The sequence below is a fragment of the Parasteatoda tepidariorum genome, chromosome 4, assembly GCF_982258835.1.
Source record: "Parasteatoda tepidariorum strain Cologne lab strain chromosome 4, Ptep-v5.0, whole genome shotgun sequence".
Lineage (NCBI taxonomy): Eukaryota > Metazoa > Arthropoda > Arachnida > Araneae > Theridiidae > Parasteatoda > Parasteatoda tepidariorum.
In genome coordinates, this window is record NC_141758.1 from 93,870,676 (window position 1) to 93,890,634 (window position 19,959).

Consider the following 19,959-nt stretch of genomic DNA (forward strand, 5'->3'; position numbering starts at 1 on the left):
CGGGAATTTTATTGTCATCAGAGTACAAAAACGTTATCACTCTAATAACTATATATATGGTCTGCAATATTTTGCATTTATGATCGACATTAAATGAACCAGAAATGTCTTTTATTATGGTAACTCATTTTTAATAGTAATTGACAAGTAATTTTTATAGAAAGTTAGTTAAAAATTTATTTTAATTAATTTAAAAAAGGAGTTCTGAATAAAAATTAACTGAAAGTTTTAGATTTAAGAAAGAAAAGCATCAAAGAGATTACTAACAATGAGGTTTGCTTCATTATGTATTAGCAATACTTATTTAATTATTCAAGCAAGCAATAAATTCTATTTCAATAGGGATTTTTTTTATAAAAAAAAAAACGTATTCAAATTAGGAAATTTTCGAAAATGTACAAAAACCAGGAGAATTTTTATCAAACCAGTAAAAATTGACAAAATCCAGTAATCTACTGGTAAATCCAGTAGAGCTGGCAGCTATGCAAACATTCAGCATAGTCCCTTTTTTCTTGGTGTACTGTACATTGTTGCGTGCATCTTCATGAGAGCGTTGGATTGCGTGTGACAAACCCTGGCTCACACTATTTATCAAGCCTTTTTCTTCCCGTGGGGTGCCCTCTAAGCTACAAAGTAACAAGAATCTTTGGAGTCTGTATAGGACCACACAGCAAGACTCCTCTGAACTCCTTACTGCTTCTATTACCCTACTTACATGAATCATTGCACAAAACTATCTTTTCTCCACACCTACCCAGATTATTTTGATGACATAATCAAGGCACGAAGTAACATATACAAAGCTTTTTAATCTTAGCTTTTTTTTATACTAAATTACAAATCACCTTTACATGATTATAAATCACATCCTGGTGATAATATTATGATAACTTTTTGATAAACCGGATTTTGTTATTATAATATGTGCTAAAATTATTAACTACTTGGATTGTACTTAAGTAAATTGAGATTATAACTACTGAACAAACTGCGTTAATACAACATAGAAAGTAACCTTTTCAACAGCATCATCGACAGACTGTAGAGTTTGTAGCCGTTTAGTGTGAAGAGTATCAGTAAATTTCACATGTATCGGCTCCATCTTTCCTGTGTGACGAAGAAGCCATTGCTTGTCTGGATTTGGTGCAAAGTTCCAATTAGGAGTTCTAAAATAGAAATTTAAAAAAAAAAAAAAATTTCAATACGAATGCTATAAAACAAATCCAACATACTAAAAATACTTGCTGTTGAGAATATCACCCAGGGACAGGAATCAGATTTTTCAGAAAATAGTAAAAAAATAGGAGTGTTAGAAAAAATAAAAGGAATGTCAGAAGAAAAAATTTGACATTAAATTAACAGAATCGATTTGATGATTTAAAATACACAAAATAACCACTTAGAAAATAACAATTTAAAATGATTTATTATGAAGCAAGACATAAAGTGATATTTTCTTCAGTATTATTAGTTTATGAAGTAAATAAAAAAAACTTTTTGCAGAATAGTATTTACTGATTATTTTGTTTCAGTCTCAAAATTATTCCAGAATTCTAGTTGATAGAATCTAAAGAATTGTTAGCCTTCGCTATGCAATACTAAGTTTCTTGGAATGTTTGATATTTCTGTAGTTATAGTTCTTAGTTTTTTAAATTTATATTTAATCATATTTTCTTCCTTTTATTTTGCATCCGTTAGTTTGCTTATGTTGAAAAGTGGTGAAATTAGGATTTAGGATAAATTTTGCTAAAAACATTTAGGAAACAATTGCAACTTGCATTGTCATGAAGTACACAGCTCCAGCTGAACTTAGCACTCTAACTAGACAGAAAGTGGTTGAAATTTCAAATGCTGATAAACTGTAATTGGAGATAAATTCTGTTTGCAGAGGAAAGGAAACAATTGAAACTTGTGTTGCTAACCAGAACAGAGAAGTCCGATTAAAATTTATTCGAAAATTGAGAATTTTGTGTGACCATAATTTTCTAATTACGTTAGTTTTAGACAGTTAAAGATAGGTGTTAAATAAGCTATTTTGAATTAAATTTTTTTTATGGATAAACAGCTTAAATTTAATATATATGTATACATACGTGTATATATATATATATATATATATATATATATATATATATATATATATATATATATATATATATATATATATATATATATATATATATATATAATGTAAAGAAAACATGGAAAATAATACAGATTAAAGAAATTTATTTAGACTCAAGATTCCCATTCCATTTTTGAGATAAATTTGCGTGCCTTTTTAGGTTTCCAAGGAAAGATATTTATTAATTTAATTAAATACAGAACAAACTAATGAAATAAGGAATGGTATATATATGAAAACATATATTGGTACAGTACGGAGCCGATTATCCGGAACGGTCGGGATGATCGCTATTCCGGATAACTGATTTTTCCGGTTTTCTGAATCGCTACAAAAAGCCGTTTTTTTTATTGTTAAACCCAACTAAAAAATTGGAAATAATCTTAAAAATAAGAAAAAACTATGAAGTAATACACTAATGATTATTTCCAAAATGATGGTAAGGTAAACATCTTTAAAAAAAGAAAGAAAAATCGTAAAATCTTATGAGGAAAAAAAAAATTTTCTTTTTAAAAATGGCGAGAAAATTTATCGAATTTCGTTCCGGTTTTTGGGTTTTCCGGTTTTCTGATTTCCGGATAATGGGTTCTGTACTGTATAAAAGACCCATCAAAAAATTTTTCTAACCATATGTAATACAATTTTACTAAAACAGACTGATCAAGATTTTAAAGAATTTCTAATTACCTGTGGGTGGTAACATTCATAAAAAGATTTTGAAACTGAGGAGCTGCATCCTCTGGTCCGTGAGGTGAAGGAAATGATAAAACCATCATTACAGGTTTATTCATAAAATGTCTGAAATTATATATAAAATGAATGAGCAAGTTGCACTAACAATTATATTGATAATAATTACAAAGGTGAAAGTAGTAATTGAAGTATCACTGTTCTGAGCCTTTATTATAAACATTTTAAGCATGTTGCGACCAAACATGTAGTTCTCTGTTTCAGATTAAGCTATAAAACAGATTTTAATAATATAAAATAAAACCCCAAAAAGGTAAATAAAAAAAATCGAAAATTCTATTTTCAGATAAGCAATGCATTTGTTAAAAAAATAATTAAGAATCTCTTTTTTAAACCATTCAAGTTTTTTGTGAAATCCATATCAAATGAGGATTGAGCTAGTTAATTGAAAAGTTTTATTTAAACAATTGTAAGTCATTAATTTACTTTTCTGTGATGTTATTCTTTCTTTTGTGACCCTTATTAAACTTATAATGTGAAATGTTTAATGCTGCGTTGCATCCAACTTTCACTGAGATATTTCTTGCTTTATATTACTGCAATTGTAAGCAATGTAACATTTTATTCCAAGCTCCACCATCTCAAACCATATTTTTACATGTTAAAACTATATCTGCACATGAAGGGAGTTATACAATGAAAAAAAATCTAAACAAGAAGCTTCAAATTATCTTGCAACTTTGAATCAAAATAATACACAAAACAAATACATGGTGACCAAAAAAAGTGCTTGAAAAATAAAATTAATTGATAAAAAAAAATAGTGCTAAGCACTTTTTAAAAGTGCTACGCAGCCTGTTCTAATAGCCATTTAAAACTTTTGAAAATACAGTGAAAAAGCAGACTTCGATACCCATGCCTATGATAATCACAATTTGTCAAGAGTCCGTTAACTAAAATTTTGTTTTAAATTTTTCTACCCTATGAAGTTTTATACAAAAGATAAATCACTTAAATAAGCATATAATGCACACAAAAGATATATACGCATATATATATATGCATACAATAGACATAAATATATTCCAACCACTTCAGCAATCAAACAATCAATAAATAAAAAATTTAGAGCACTAGAAGAAAATAATGTAGTTTAAAATACAAAAACATTTTAAAACATAAAATATTAGTGACCTTAATTTTACCTCTTTGATCTACGTAAGAAACTGATGCTATCATTAGCAATAAGATCAGGATAGTAATCTTTAAAGTAATTGTCTCCATGTTTTATTTTATTTCCATTCACATTTATGGAATAGTTGTAAAATCGAGAGTTCCGAATTAGTCCAACCCATTCTCGCCAACCAGGTGGGATATAGGAGCCATTATATTCATTTAAATATTTTCCAAAATAGGCTGCAAAAAATAAAAAAAGTAGTTAGAATCAAAGATGGGTTTTTTTCATAAACATAGTCAGGGTTACCACTCAATCTGGAAGAAAAAAATCCCTGTGTTTCCCCTGCACATATTATACACAATATATTAAGAGGAAACACAAAATCACTGCACTCTTGTGTGAGCTATATTAAGATAAAGACGCTAGTTTTAATTGCTGAAAAAACTTGAAGAAATAAGAAACAGCTCAACATAAAACAAATAATGCAATAATAAATTAAATAATATAATATAGCTAAACTATCATCTTTAAATATCCCATAGATTGCACTTTGAGAGATTTGCCTTTTTTAAAAGACAAAAATAGGAAATAAAGTTCCCTGTTTTATTCTAGTTTGTAAGGAAAAATTTCTAATTCTCTGCATTTTCCCTGTTATTTTAGGTGATTTTTAAATTCCCTGTATTTTCCAGAATTTCCCTATTCTCCCTGTTGAGTGGAAACCCTGATAGTATAGAGAATTTTGTTTGAAATTCAATTGCAAAATAAATACTACTACTTCAGTACGGAAATAATTGTCTGATTTAAAACTTTGCTTCAAATAACTGAAATAAAATCCACTAAAATTTTTAAGTAGAAGATTACATTCTTATAAGCAAAATACATTTTTCTGCTTTACAAACTTCACTCTTCAAAACCGCAAGCAATCACAAGATATAAAAAAAAATTGAACCATAAGGTGTCAATAAAAGTTTTTAAAAAAATAAATATACAAATAAAAATATAAGTTACAATCAAACACATATAAAATGCATGAAACTAAGAACTGCAACCATAACAAAGCATAATCCAGAAATTTGAAAGCAATTCCAGTAAAATTTTTTAATAGACATGTGATTTTACAGGCATTGAAGAAACAGTCAATAAATAATTATCCATTTTCTTTGTTAATTTACGCTTCAATGCAGATGGGACACTAGTCTCATGTATTTTTTCGGATGCTCTAATTACAAGTAAAAATATTTTTGTTTTTTCTTATTTATGAAAAAAAAACAGTCTAATAGTTTTATAAAAAAAATCTGTAGGATTACTGGAATTATATTTGAACTAAAATATAGAATCCAAAAAAAGTATTTGAATTTTTTCCCTTCTATTTTTAATACAAAACTTTATCAATAATTGATTTTGAAAATTAAAGAAATTTAGATGATGAGTAACTCTTTTTCTTAGATATCTAAATAATTGCAAACTTGAAAATTGCTTGGAAGTGAGTCTTATTTAGAAGATTTCACCTTTAACGCAGAAAAAGAGCACAGGTGTTTTAAGCTGCATTTCATAATCATAAATTATTAAAATGCTAAATTTAATATTCTTCACTTATTTTGACCAAAACTAATACAAAATAATGAAAAACGTGTTTAATAAAAGTTATGCATCAAAGGGTTAATAAAATAATCATTGAGCCTTAGATGCAACAGATAAATAAGCTGATTTAGTTTTAAGAAGCTGAATTAAATAAATAAACACAAACTAATTTTTAATAAAATCACATTATGCAACTGGCCCATGATAAAATTTTGCTTTTTAATCATATAAGTACACTAAAAAGGTTATATCATTTATAAAAATTTTAACATAATATATTACTTAAAAAAAGAAGAAAAAAAACGTGTACCAGTTCTATAGCCAGCATTATTTAAATAGGTAGCAAAAGTTCTAGTTTCATGTTCTTGCTGCCACCAGGGAGAACTACAATTATCGTTGTTGGTGTGCACTTGATGATTGTGTACATATAAACCTGTTAAAAGTGAGCTTCTGGAGGGGCAACACATGGGCGTTGTGACATAAGCGTTCGAAAAATGAGCCCCACCATCACCTAAAATTCTAAGTGTCTTTGGCATGAAGTTCATGGAACCTGAAACAGAAAATATTGTTTAAGAATAAATTATAAAAGTAAAATACAGTTAAACTCGATTATTTGAAGCAAATTGGAAGAAAAAAAAACTATTTTAGCTAGCATTGGAGAACACACTTATTGCTGCTTTTGTACAAATACTTGGACTTGCCTGATTTGGATGTGGGGATTTCAAAATTGAAATTAAGTTTTGCTCCTAAAGCTAGCTTTTTTTTATTTTCTAAATTGCATTTTTTCTATTTTTAAACCTCAAAATTTATAAGATTAAAAACGTTTTATTAAATAAGAAATGCTTTTATTTTATATTTTATAACCGTCGTTGAACAGCCAACCCAATTTTTGGGTTTATGACTACTACGGTTCAACTACGTAGTCTTGTAATTTTGAACCCAATCCAGAAGACAAGGGAACTCCAGGATCAAGTATTGGGAGAAATATCCCTTCGTGTGGGACTTTTTGATGGAACTAACCAGCATTTGTGCTACATGGAGAGGAAGACCGCGAGAGCCTCCCACGGTTAGCCTGTCGGCGAGGAGACTCTAACCCATGCGGAATTCATATAAACTGAAATTCAAACCTGCTCCACCTCATTGGAGGGCGAATGTTCTATCCTCTGAGCCATCGCGGCTCAAATAGGAAATGTTGTAAAAAAACTTCAAGGGGATTTGGGGCACATTATCAAGATCAAAATTGCATAGGAACTCAAGCCCAGAAATGTAGCCGTGAATGGCTAGGGACGTCGTGCACGTCTGTCCTTAATATTTACTTCATATTTTGCAAGTTAACAGCATAAAATACATTACTCAAATGTCAGCTTCAAATTTCAGTCAAGTTTACATTTAAATTATAAACAAATTCACAGACTTTAGACAAATTGCAATGAGTAATAATTTTTTTTTTACTTTAGTATGATTTACGTCCAACACCGACAATTTAATCCATATAATTTGAACTTACTATAATCAGTTTTTATAAAACAAATTGTTTTTCGATATCCAATAAAATAAAAAATTCGGAATTATAAACTTATGTTTTATGAAAGAGTTTTTCTAAGAAATTTATGTTCATTTTTTTACATCCAACACAACGGAATTGCCCCTACTTGTTATCTGCATAAAATTGTCAATTCCAGCATTTGTGCAAAAAATTGTTGGGTATCCGTGGCAGGGTTGGCAGGTTTTTGACATGTGACAGTTTTTGACAGTTTAAACCATGGTTTAAACCGTCACGTCAAAAACCTCACTGTCAAAAATGTCGAAAATGTCAAAAACCTATATTCATATGTGAAATTTAATTAATACATAAAATTTATATATTTTTTATTAGGGATAGTGTTTCTAAATATGTTCTAGAAAAAATAAATTTAAAATTTTGAACACTTATATTTTGAGTAGTAACCAAAATCTTGTACTTAAAACTCACATCTTATGTAATATTATGTATTCATTTTCATGTGTTATTGAAAATCTGCAGTGATATTATTAAGAAATTTATTTATAACCAAATTTAGCGTATAGTATAGATTATACTAAAAATTAGACATTTTTAAAGATAAACATTAGCAGTTTTGTACATTAGACATCTTCTTTTAAAGAAAAATCTTTTTAATATTCTTTTAAATCTTCTTAATAATCTTTTTAACATAAGACAATACAAATTTAAGTGCTTTCTGTTAAATACACCGAGTAGTTAGTGTCGATTTACAGTATATTCAGCCTATTCATTTACTATGCTGAAAATTTAGTTTATCCAAATACTTGTGAATTTCATTTTGCTGAATACGATATAGTTTTGTTGAATATCTAAATATTCAGCTGTTGAATAATTACTTCTTGCTTTCAAGATATGCATTATTTGCATTAATACAAGTGGAGAAAAAAAAAATTAGGAGATAAAAATTGTTTTAAAATGATAAGTGTAATAATTATAAATAAATATAATAAACAATATGAATTATATTTATCATTATTCATAAATATAACTACTTTTAAATTCAAATTAACATACTGGATAATAAAGATATTCGGTATAACATTAAAAAAAAATTCATACACTTGTATCAAGTTTGTATTTATACAACATAACTTGTAAGTTCTTTATAAATATTAGTTATATGTTCCTTATATGTCAAAATTGCATAGTAATAAACTTTTAATTTTCGTAAGTATCAACAAAAAAAATTTTTTTTTAAATATAAATATTTAAACAATTTTTGTGCAAAATTTTTCTGCACATGCATTTGAATATAAATTTCTGAGATTTTAAATCTGTTATTTTATCTTAATTTTAATTAAAATATATTTTAAAACCTGCTGATTACCTATAGTATAATTAAATTTCAATCTAATGCATGGCAACTGTTGGTAGTTTTGAAGTTTATATATTTTCTTGGCAAACTTCAGTTTTTGACATTTTTGACGGGTTTTTGACGGTTTAAACCAGTATTATACCCTTGTCATGTCAAAAACCACTTTTTGACGTCAAAAACCCAACCCTGATCCGTGGTATAAACTACATTAAATACTAACCTAATTCAATATCTTGATCATCAGTGAGAACAAGAATTATGTTGGGTTTCTTATCTCTAAGTAGCTGTGGAAGTTTTCTTGTGCGAACATCCTTCCTTGGATATCCATTCCTAGAAGAATATCTTGATGTATCATAGTCATGATGAAGCCCACTATAAAATACCAAATATGAGAATAAATTAATGTTTTTTTAAAAATCCATTTTAAAGTAAACAGTAACAATTAAAGCTTATTTAGGTAAAAAGGACAAGCCACAAAAATAAAATATATTAGTCATGCCAATTGATTCATAGCTGTACTCGATAGTTTTTTGTTTTAGCTAACAGCTTTAATTAAATTTAAGAGTGCCCTGAAATCAAATTCAGTTTTTCTTCTGTCTCCCCATAATAACTAATGGAGAGAATCATATGAATACTAATTCCCATTTTATACGGGCATTAAAGAATATTCTGGAACATTTTTTGTTCAACTTTATTTATTAAAACACATCTTAAGGAGCTTTGTTATCAAATTTTAATGTTTGAGGTTTTAAGTATTTGTTAAATTTTGTAAACGCTATCCAATCAAAGAATGAAACTGATTTAAGCAAGCTAAGATAAGAAAAAGGCAAAATAAGAATATAAGATTTAAAATGAAAAAGCGTTAAAAGCAGCTAAAACCAAATTTGTCTCATTTAAACAATTTAGAAAGTTAGAAACACAAATCGAAAAAAAATTTTTTTTAAAGATATGCATGTCAGCAAAAACAACACTCTATCAGGACACACACTGTCTGCTAACATACAGGAGCCTTTCTGTCAAAAATTACAAATCAAAATTCAAAAATTTGATTTCGTTATTCTAACTGTAACTTAATCTTTATTTTCTTTATATGTGGGAGTTTCATTACTAGTTTTTTTATCTTTTTTTTTATCTGTGTTCTTTTGACTTGCATCACTTGCATTGTGTATATCATTAAATTTTCATTGCATTTGCATTTCCATCTTTAAATTTTTTATTGCTTTTTCTTATTTAGTTTATCTATTATAGGGACTCCAGGCACAGTCAGTTTTTGGTATTGCTACTGATGACAGAAAGGCTCCTATATGTTAGCAGACAGTGTGTCTCTTGATAAAGTGTTTTTTTTTTTTTTTTTTGCTTGATTTGTGTTCTAATTTTCTAAAATTTTGTAAACGCTATAATATAGCAGCTTTGATCTTTTTCCTTTTAATTAGATGATCGGAACTCGCGCTACAAGTAACGAAACTGCTGTCGTCGCTACTTTTTTTCATAAATTGAAATGCAATGCGTTACCTTTTTTTTTTTTCTTTTTTTTGGGGAAGTAGTTAAGAGGAAATGCGATGTCAATAACAACTGGTTTGCAACAACTATTAACCTAAGTTTAATAACGAAACAATGTTCAACCCCAACTAATTTTCCAAATCTGATTTCTACAAATCTTCCGTCAGTCCATCAGGGGAATACATTTCTACTCCAACTCTCGGCGTACAGGGCGCAAACTAGAAACCGGATCACCCTGATTAACTTTTGACCTAATCATCACGTTCTAGGACTCAATCTAATCACAATAATTTGAAGGAATAACCTCTATACTAATTAATTTGTGCAGGCGATATTTTAAGTAACGAAAAAGACACAAAAAAATATTTTCTCTGTATAAAGATAACTTTTTTTTAGACGGATTAGTCCCCTTGCCGTCAGGCTAACCGTGAGAGATTCTCGTGGTCTTCCTCTCCATGTAACGCGAGTTCCCTTGTCTTCTGGATTGGGTTCAAAATTACAAGGATACGGAGTTGAACATTGGTAGTTGTAAGCCCATAAAATTAGGTGGACTGTTCAACGACGGTTAGAAAATAAAATAAAATCTGGGAAATATGATCCCAATAGTTAGTTAGGTTAGAAGAGTGGACCAAATCTGGGCTCTGTTAATATTAATATACATACTTATATAAAATTCGTTTATCCAAAGTTAATTCTATACAAAAAAATAATTTTTAGCATATATTTATCATTTTTTTATGCAATTTTTTACATCATTTTAAAGAATGCAGTTTTAAAATGACAAAATACAAAGTTTGAGCAAAATCGTCGAATAATTCCTGAAAAATCAAATTTTTATTTTCGAAGTTTATTGAAAGTTTTATTTTTAAATTTCAGCTCTGACTACTCGAGCAATTTCGCTCAAATTTTGCAGTTGGCCATTTGAAATTGAAATTCTATAAAATGATGTAAAACATTGTATTATTAAATAAAATGATAAAAAATAATAAATATTTACTAAAAGTTATTACGAGTTAGGATAAACGAATTTTATAATTACGTGCAAAAAATTTTTTTTCAATTGGCTTAAAAGGTTCTCGAGATATGGCGAAATACGCAAAAAGTCAAATTAACATTAAGAGGTCCTAACTCTGGTCCACTCTCCTAATCAAGCTAACCATACTATTTCCCAAAATACAGGTACCCCACATACACATTTAGAGCATCATAAATCCGAATACGTTGAAAGGAAGGTATGTTTATTCAGAGAAAATATATCTGAAGATCCGATCATTAAATCAAAAGTTATTCAGGGTGGTCCTTTTCTTTTAAATAATAAAAGCAAAGCAAAATAATTAGCAAAATAAAGCATAAAAAGTTTAATTTTGAAATTTAAAAAAAATTGTTTAGAACAATAAATTGGCTCATGAAAACAAAAATTACTTCTTAATGATCAAATAATCAAATTACTATTCGAAACCATTTTAAGAATATTTTCTTACATTTTCCTTCACAGATGTAATGAAGCTGGTACGCACCACCAGTACGGCGTTCTGGTACTTTTCTGCTAACCGGAACGCAGCCTCAGAACTATTTTATAAAAAATTCTTACAACACATTTTAGGAAAAACTCTGTATAGAAATTGCATAATATCTGGAAAATTAACTGAGACGTTCTGGTACTTTTCTGCTAACCGGAACGCCGGCTCAGAAGTATTTTATAAGAAATTCTTACAACACATTTTAGGAAGAACTCTGTATAGAAATTGCATAATATCTGGAAAATTAACTGAGACCTTCTGGTACTTTTCTGCTAATCGGAACGCCGGCTCAGAACTATTTTATAAGAAATTCTTACAACACATTTTAGGAAAAACTCTGTATAGAAATTGCATAATATCTGGAAAATTAACTGAGACCTTCTGGTACTTTTCTGCTAACCGGAACGCCGCCTCAGAACTATTTTATAAAAAATTCTTACAACACATTTTAGGAAAAACTCTGCATAGAAAGTGCATAATATCTGGAAAATTAACTGAGACTATATCAACTCGAAGTTACACCCAATATTTTATTTTTATTTTCTCGTGTAAAATCACAGAAAAGTTTTTTTTTAATTGCTTAATTTAGAATTATTCTCCGTATTGGATAGAAAACGAAACACGCAACAATATTTACATCTAAATTTTTATTTATTCATGTCCCTAACCACACCTGGTGAATTGCGTTTCAGGATGGAAAAAAAAATTTAGCACTGCAACGCAGGTTTTATTTCTTTTCCTAAAAATTGTTTTTAAGCATGAGTATAAATAATAATACTCCAGCAAAATCCAGTCTCCTAAAAGTAGCTAAATAGTGACCATATTTCGATAGCTGTGGCAATTATTACGTTTAAAAAAATAGTTGTGTTCAACTTCAAAAAAAAAAGTTTTTTCTGACCAAAGAAACCAGATAATCATTTTAAAAAAAAAAAAATTATATGACGTTAGAGAATTGGAAATAGGGCCTAAACAGAATTCTAAATGAAATAACTAACAAAGATCTGCATTTTTCAGAATATTCTACCCCTCCAGTTTATAAAACAATTTAGAATCTCAAAGGAACCCTAGATTCAGTCCTAGAGAATGAATGACACCTGGGTTTCAAAACCCCACTCATTACCCTATTGTTAAGTGGTACCCCTCACTTTACCACTCCCTTTTTCATTCATAAGTGACCCTTCAGGTATGCCTATCCACCCTACTATTTTACTCAAAAATTCCCACGCGGAAATATCGGGAAATGCCCCAGGCATGATTGTATGGAATTAAAAGAATGCAGTGAGAAAAGGCAGTCCCTTTAACAAAAAAGTAACCATATACTAGTTTAGACTCCTCAGAAAGATAAAAACTTTTTTTAAAAAAAAGGCCACCTATCGTTCTGAGAGAAATCAGTCCCCAGTTACCATAAAGTTTGGAAACAACCATTTTGCTCAGTGTAATTTTTAGCAATAAATTTAATGAAATGAAATAAAAATAAATTCAAAACTACGATTTTTCCAGAAGATTAAAAAAAGAGAAAATGGAATAAAAGCGAAATCTGTACTCTAAACATAGCTCGATTTGTTTGTATGCGAAGTTTGGATACAACCGTTTTCTTCAGTGCCATTTTTATCAATTAACTTAATGAAATGAAATAAATTCGAAACTATGATTTGATTTTCCAGTAGATTAAAAAAAAAAGAGAAAATGGAATTATGGAGAAAATTTTTACTCTGAACATAGTTCATGTTTGGATACAACCATTTTGCTCAGATTAAAAAAGTGAAAATGGAATAAAGGAGAAAATTTTTCCTCTGAACATAGCTCGAAATGTTTGTATCCCAAGTTTGGATACAACCATTTTGTTTGGATAGTGCCATTTTTAGCAATAAACTTAATGAAATGAAATAAAAAATAATTCGAAACTATGATTTGATTTTCCAGTAGATTAAAAAAAGAGAAAAATGGAATTATGGAGAAAATTTTTACTTTGAACATAGTTCATGTTTGTATCCAAAGTCTGGATGCAACCATTTTGCTCAGATTAAAAAAGTGAAAGTTAGTGAAATAAAAATAAATTCGAAACTGCGATTTTCCAGTAGATTAAAAAAAGTGAAAATGGAATAAAGGAGAAAATTTTTACTCTGAACATAGTTCATGTTTGTATCCAAAGTTTGGATGCAACCATTTTGCTCAGATTAAAAAAGTGAAAGTTAATGAAATAAAAATAAATTCGAAACTGTGATTTTCCAGTAGATTAAAAAAAGTGAAAATGGAATAAAGGAGAAAATTTTTACTCTGAACATAGTTCATGTTTGTATCCAAAGTTTGGATGCAACCATTTTGCTCAGATTAAAAAAGTTAATGAAATAAAAATAAATTCGAAACTGTGATTTTCCAGTAGATTAAAAAAAGTGAAAATGGAATAAAGGAGAAAATTTTTCCTCTGAATATAGCTCGAAATGTTTGTATCCAAAGTTTGGATACAACCATTTTGCTCAGTGCCATTTTTAACACTAAACTTAATGAAATAAAAATAAATTCGAAACTGCGATTTTCCAGTAGATTAAAAAAAAGAGAAAATGGAATAAAGGAGAAATTTTTACTCTAAAAATAGCTCGATTTGTTTGTATGCGAAGTTTGGATACAACCGTTTTCTTCAGTGCCATTTTTAGCAATAAACTTAATGAAATGAAATAAAAAATAATTCGAAACTATGATTTGATTTTCCAGTAGATTAAAAAAAGAGAAAAATGGAATTATGGAGAAAATTTTTACTCTGAACATAGTTCATGTTTGTATCCAAAGTTTGGATGCAACCATTTTGCTCAGATTAAAAAAGTGAAAGTTAATGAAATAAAAATAAATTCGAAACTGCGATTTTCCAGTAGATTAAAAAAAGTGAAAATGGAATAAAGGAGAAAATTTTTCCTCTGAACATAGCTCGAAATGTTTGTATCCAAAGTTTGGATACAACCATTTTGCTCAGTGCCATTTTTAACAATAAACTTAATGAAATAAAAATAAATTCGAAACTGCGATTTTCCAGTAGATTAAAAAAAGAGAAAATGGAATAAAGGAGAAAATTTTTACTCTGAACATAGCTCGATTTGTTTGTACGCGAAGTTTGGATACAACGTTTTCTTCAGTGCCATTTTTAGCAATAAACTTAATGAAATGAAATAAAAAATAATTCGAAACTATGATTTGATTTTCCAGTAGATTAAAAAAAGAGAAAAATGGAATTATGGAGAAAATTTTTACTTTGAACATAGTTCATGTTTGTATCCAAAGTTTGGATGCAACCATTTTGCTCAGATTAAAAAAGTGAAAGTTAATGAAATAAAAATAAATTCGAAACTGTGATTTTCCAGTAGATTAAAAAAAGAGAAAATGGAATAAAGGCGAACATTTTTACTCTGAATCTAGCTCGAAAGTTTGAATCTTAGAACATAGCTCGAAAAAAATGGAAGCAGATCAAAATGCCTATTTTAAAGAAATAAACGCAGCAAAAAAAAAAAAAAAAAAAAAAAAGTTTGGCTTTTTAATGGTCAATTTAATCTAACAACTAATCGAAGTATTTCGCGCTTTTTCGGGTAACATAGCTGCCAACCTTAGGAATCAAAAATTAGGAACACTATATGCGACAAAATTATATGCACTAATTACGAGAGTAAGATAAAAATGTAACTATTAAATCATAACATTAATAAACATATATTTAAATATGTAAATTAGTAAAACAAAACTATAAACGCTATCTTTTGTGGGAAACTTATAATATTAATATTTTATAATTAGAAATACCGGTATAATATATTAAAAACAAACATTACCTATTAATATATAATTATTTGTCTCTAAATTATAAAACACAGGTAAATAATAATCTACATCATAAACAAATATTTCTGATGCAAGTGTTTAATACTACAAAAAAAAAAAATTCCAAAAATAATAATTTAGTGAAATAATCAGCAACAGACAGCTATTGGAAAAATATTTTCCAATAAAAAGCTACTAATTACTTTAGCACAATTGGAAAAATATTTTCCAATAAAAAGCTACTAATTACTTTAGCACAATAATCACAGGATGCGTGCTTTTGGCAATCAGAAAAAAGGATTGGTTTAAAATCAAAAATTTTATGAAAATCCAGATTTTTTATAAAAATATCAGATTTTCAGATTGGATTTAAAGATTAGGAACAAATCCTAAAAAATTCTGAACAGTTGGCAGCTATGGGGTAATTATCCGATGTATTACCGAATTTTGATGTAGGGGTGGCTGGATATATTATATTTTGCATCTTTTCAAGCGATGTCTTCGTATTTAGAACTCTAAACGATAAAGTGAGTTTTAAAACACTAAATTCCTGCAACATAAATTTACTATCACTATTATAGATTTATAGGACCCTACAGAAGCTTTGTAAAAATAACAGTTGATTTTTTTAAATAAAAAAAAATAATTAAAAAAAAATGTCGCTAGTGATTTATACAAACAGTCAACATCACATTAATAATTTTCTTGTATTATTCGTTAATTTTTAATAAAATAATTTTAAAAAATTAAGAAAACAACTTTTCGATGTTTGAAAAATATATTTCGATATGTAAAAAATAATACACACAGAATCTTATAGCATATAATTAATTTAGTATCAGTAATTCGGTAAGTTACATATTCTTATTGAAAATATTAGGAAAATTTCGCACTTTTACATTCCGCATGCTACCACCGTACGTAAGATTTGCAAGATTGCAAAGTGCGCATGCGTCAATCCTGCTAAAATTCGTATGAGCCCGTGAAAAAATATCAAACAAACGTGAATGAAAATAACAGATTTTGCATAAACCCGTAAGTTAAAAATATTAACGTAGTAGAATATTATCTTTACTTAGACCATAAAATCAAAACAAACATTTACCATGGGTGTAGAAATTATGGAAATTAAGCTTTTTCCAAATAAATTGCGTAATTAAAACGAATAAATTATATAAATAACGAAAAAATAATTAATTTCTTACGGACCAGTACAATTAGACAACTATAATTTTAATCTAAAACCAATCAAGTTTATTTTTTATTAAATCAACCAACTTATTTTTTACTAAATAACACGACTAATTTGTAATAACGAATCATCCATCTTTATTATGTGCTGGCATTCTTCTTAATCTATTTGCAACTTGTCCATGTTTTTAATTCAAAGATAGGCTTAAACGTAAAACATTCGACAACTATGAATAACACTCGCTAGACTTGTAAAACCATGCCAACAAAACGTAAAGATACGTAAAATTTTAGAAAAAACAAGCAATCCAATACGCAGTTGCTTAAAATCTTACGTAAATTTGCAAAATATCTCTATTATAAAGGATACGCAGCGCACAAAGCTTGCATTTAACATTGGATACAAATTAGATAATATTTTCTAAAAGTTTAATAAAGTTGAAGCTCAAATATCTTCTTGAATAAGCCTTAACTTAAAAACATGACATTACCTTAAAGTAACATATTTAGCGAACACTAGATACTTAATTTTCATCCGATATACATTAAAATATATGCAATAGATCATCAATATTAAAAAATTAACTTATATCTAATATAAAACTCAGGCCATAACTCTAGAGGGTCACCTGTAGATTCTCAAAAGTTAAGAAATCAAAATAATTAATTAAAATCTTTTGCAAATATTAATAAATTTCATTCGTGAAACGAATTATTCTATTACCAATAACACTGAATGAAATGCATTAAATCTCAAGGTCATTCGACGTTTGATTAATTTCTACCTTTCTTATCACGGTTATTCTTAACTTTAACTGAACCTGTTGCTAATAATTTAGCAAACGATGACATTTATTTCAAACAGATGTTCCAAAAATGTACTTACTGTTGGTAACTGTTGGGTAGGTCTGAATGAAAAGCACTCTGATCCTTGGCAGCCAAAACAGCTCTTAGAACAGCTGCTATGCAATAAAATAAAAATGGAAGGAATTTGCAGGGATCCATGAAATAGTCAGTTCCCAACAGTTAATATCAATAGTCTATCATAGTCTACAATCTATAAGAAAAGAAAATAGAATTAGCAAAATCACAACATGTAAAAATAAAATAAAACATAGTAAAACTTGTAAAAACTACATTTTTCACGTAGACTAAACAATAAAAAAAAATACTTTCCGAAATTAATTGCTCTTACTAAAGCGGAAAACGTACAGTGCATCTTTTTTGGAAAATTTCGGTAATATAACAGGGTGCGTAGCCAGGTTTTTCAACAAAAAATAAGCACCTTTTAAGTATTTTTTAAACACTCAAAAAATATTTTAATCACTTTCCAAAAAAAAAAAAAAAAAAGATTTGTGCAGTAAAAAAAAAAAAATTTCTATCGTTTAAAGTTTTTAATTTATGAACACAAAATCAATAAAATTCAAAAACATTTTCACAAACTTCACAAAATCATGATAAAATTACTAGTTTCTGATATATATTGCAGAGAAAATTGTGAAAATCATACATTTTTTGTAATTTGGAACGACAATCGACACGGCAATGAAAAAATCTCTTTTTAAAAGATAGAAAATTAAGCACTTTTTACAAACCATGAATAAAAAATGCGCCTTTAAGGGTTTTTAAAAAATGTAAATCAAAAATAAGCACCTTTAAGCACTTTTTAAAAATACTACGCACCCTCTATAATGGTAATTTATTTGTATAATAATAATTATGAAAATGATGTGCCCTATATTTTTCGTTTTTATATTTGAGAAAAATTTTAAAATTTTCACATTTTTAGTAAACTTAAAAAACGTATCTTTTAAAACTATTATTATTATTTTACTTCATTTTAGTTCTGTGCCTTAGTTAATGACGGAAAGAGGTTTGAAATTTCTTATGGTATTAAATTTCAATTCGCACCATTTCGAAAACAATAGTAACTTTTCATCACTAACAGAACCAGTTCAGCGCTTTAATCTATCGAAAATTCGATTCGCAATAAATTCTATTCAGTCATAAAATAGCAATATAAACCCACTTTGCAGTGGTCTGGAAACGATATTTATAGCGTTATTCAGTACAAAGCTCCATTTAAAATTTGAGCACCTCTAGAACAGTAATCGAAATTTTGATAGACGATTTTTCGATAATCTAACGATAAATTCTGCTCGCAGTAGTCAGGTAATGAATAAAATATGCTTTATCGTTCAGGGCAGAACTCCATTTCTAGCTAGAAAGAAAGTGCTTGAAATTTTGTCGGACGATTTTCTTGATCGATAATATGACGATAAATTCTACTTGTAAAGTGTTAAAACATGCTTTGTCATCTAGCGCAGAACTCTTGCTTGAATTTCTAACTAGTCGAAAAGTGATCGAAATTTCGATCGTAAAATTCCAAACATCGCAGGCACGAAAGGGAGTAAATAAAAACGTAGTAAAAAGGAGACATCTAGCTTTTACTACTCTAACTTTACTACTACTACTTTTAATTAACACTTTCACTACTTTAATTAATCTGATTCATATAAAAGAGAAAGCTATAGCGCTATTTACGTTGACTCACGCGTGGATTAAAAACTTCACATAGCGTTTTCATGTTCTCAAAAGTTTTTCAATTTTTAACTGGTTTAATAAAAATTTAACAATGTTATAATTAGGGTTTCATAAAAGAATTTTTTACGGCGTTCAAATTTTATAAAAAAATAATAAAAACGACTTTTTGAAGAAACGCCTTATTTATAAATTAATCAAAAACTATAAACGAAAAAAAAAAGAAAGAGACTAAGAAATTCAGCTAAACGAAAACGTCAACGTTTGATATTTTTATCTCCACTATTTATACGAGTTTCAACTCACACTTAAAAAAAATTCCACAACACATTTAGACACGATATCTTATATAAAGTATAATATAAAACGTCTTTACATTATAAATTTATTTTATCTTTACATGCGCGCACTCAGTGCCAATTTTTAACTGGTTTAATAAAAATTTAACAATGTTATAATTAGGGTTTCATAAAAGAATTTTTTACGGCGTTCAAATTTTATAAAAAGAATAATAAAAACGACTTTTTGAAGAAACGCCTTATTTATAAATTAATCAAAAACTATAAACGAAAAAAAAAAGAGACTAAGAAATTCAGCTAAACGAGAACGTCAACGTTTGATATTTTTATCTCCACTATTTAAACGAGTTTCAACTCACACTTAAAAAAAAATTCCACAACACATTTAGACACGATATCTTATATAAAGTATAATATAAAACGTCTTTACATTATAAATTTATTTTATCTTTACATGCGCGCACTCAGTGCCAATTTTTAACTGGTTTAATAAAAATATAACAATGTTATAATTAGGGTTTCATAAAAGAATTTTTTACGGCGTTCAAATTTTATAAAAAAAATAATAAAAACGACTTTTTGAAGAAACGCCTTATTTATAAATTAATCAAAAACTATAAACGAAAAAAAAAAAAGAAAGAAACTAAGAAATTCAGCTAAACGAAAACGTCAA

General features: G+C 28.0%; 1 protein-coding gene across 1 annotated transcript in view; it reads right to left on the minus strand.

Annotated features, from left to right (window-relative positions):
- The window catches only part of Sulf1 (Extracellular sulfatase Sulf1), a 69,453-nt gene that overhangs the window by 20,052 nt on the left and 29,442 nt on the right, over positions 1-19,959 (minus strand). The window contains exons 2-7 of the mRNA XM_021146621.4: positions 17,333-17,503; positions 8,652-8,803; positions 5,884-6,123; positions 4,021-4,231; positions 2,813-2,923; positions 1,016-1,166 (exon numbers count right to left, since the gene is read on the minus strand). Coding sequence (XP_021002280.1) covers positions 1,016-1,166; positions 2,813-2,923; positions 4,021-4,231; positions 5,884-6,123; positions 8,652-8,803; positions 17,333-17,451 — 984 coding nt within the window. The 5' untranslated portion in view covers positions 17,452-17,503. The remainder of the gene's footprint in view (positions 1-1,015; positions 1,167-2,812; positions 2,924-4,020; positions 4,232-5,883; positions 6,124-8,651; positions 8,804-17,332; positions 17,504-19,959) is intronic.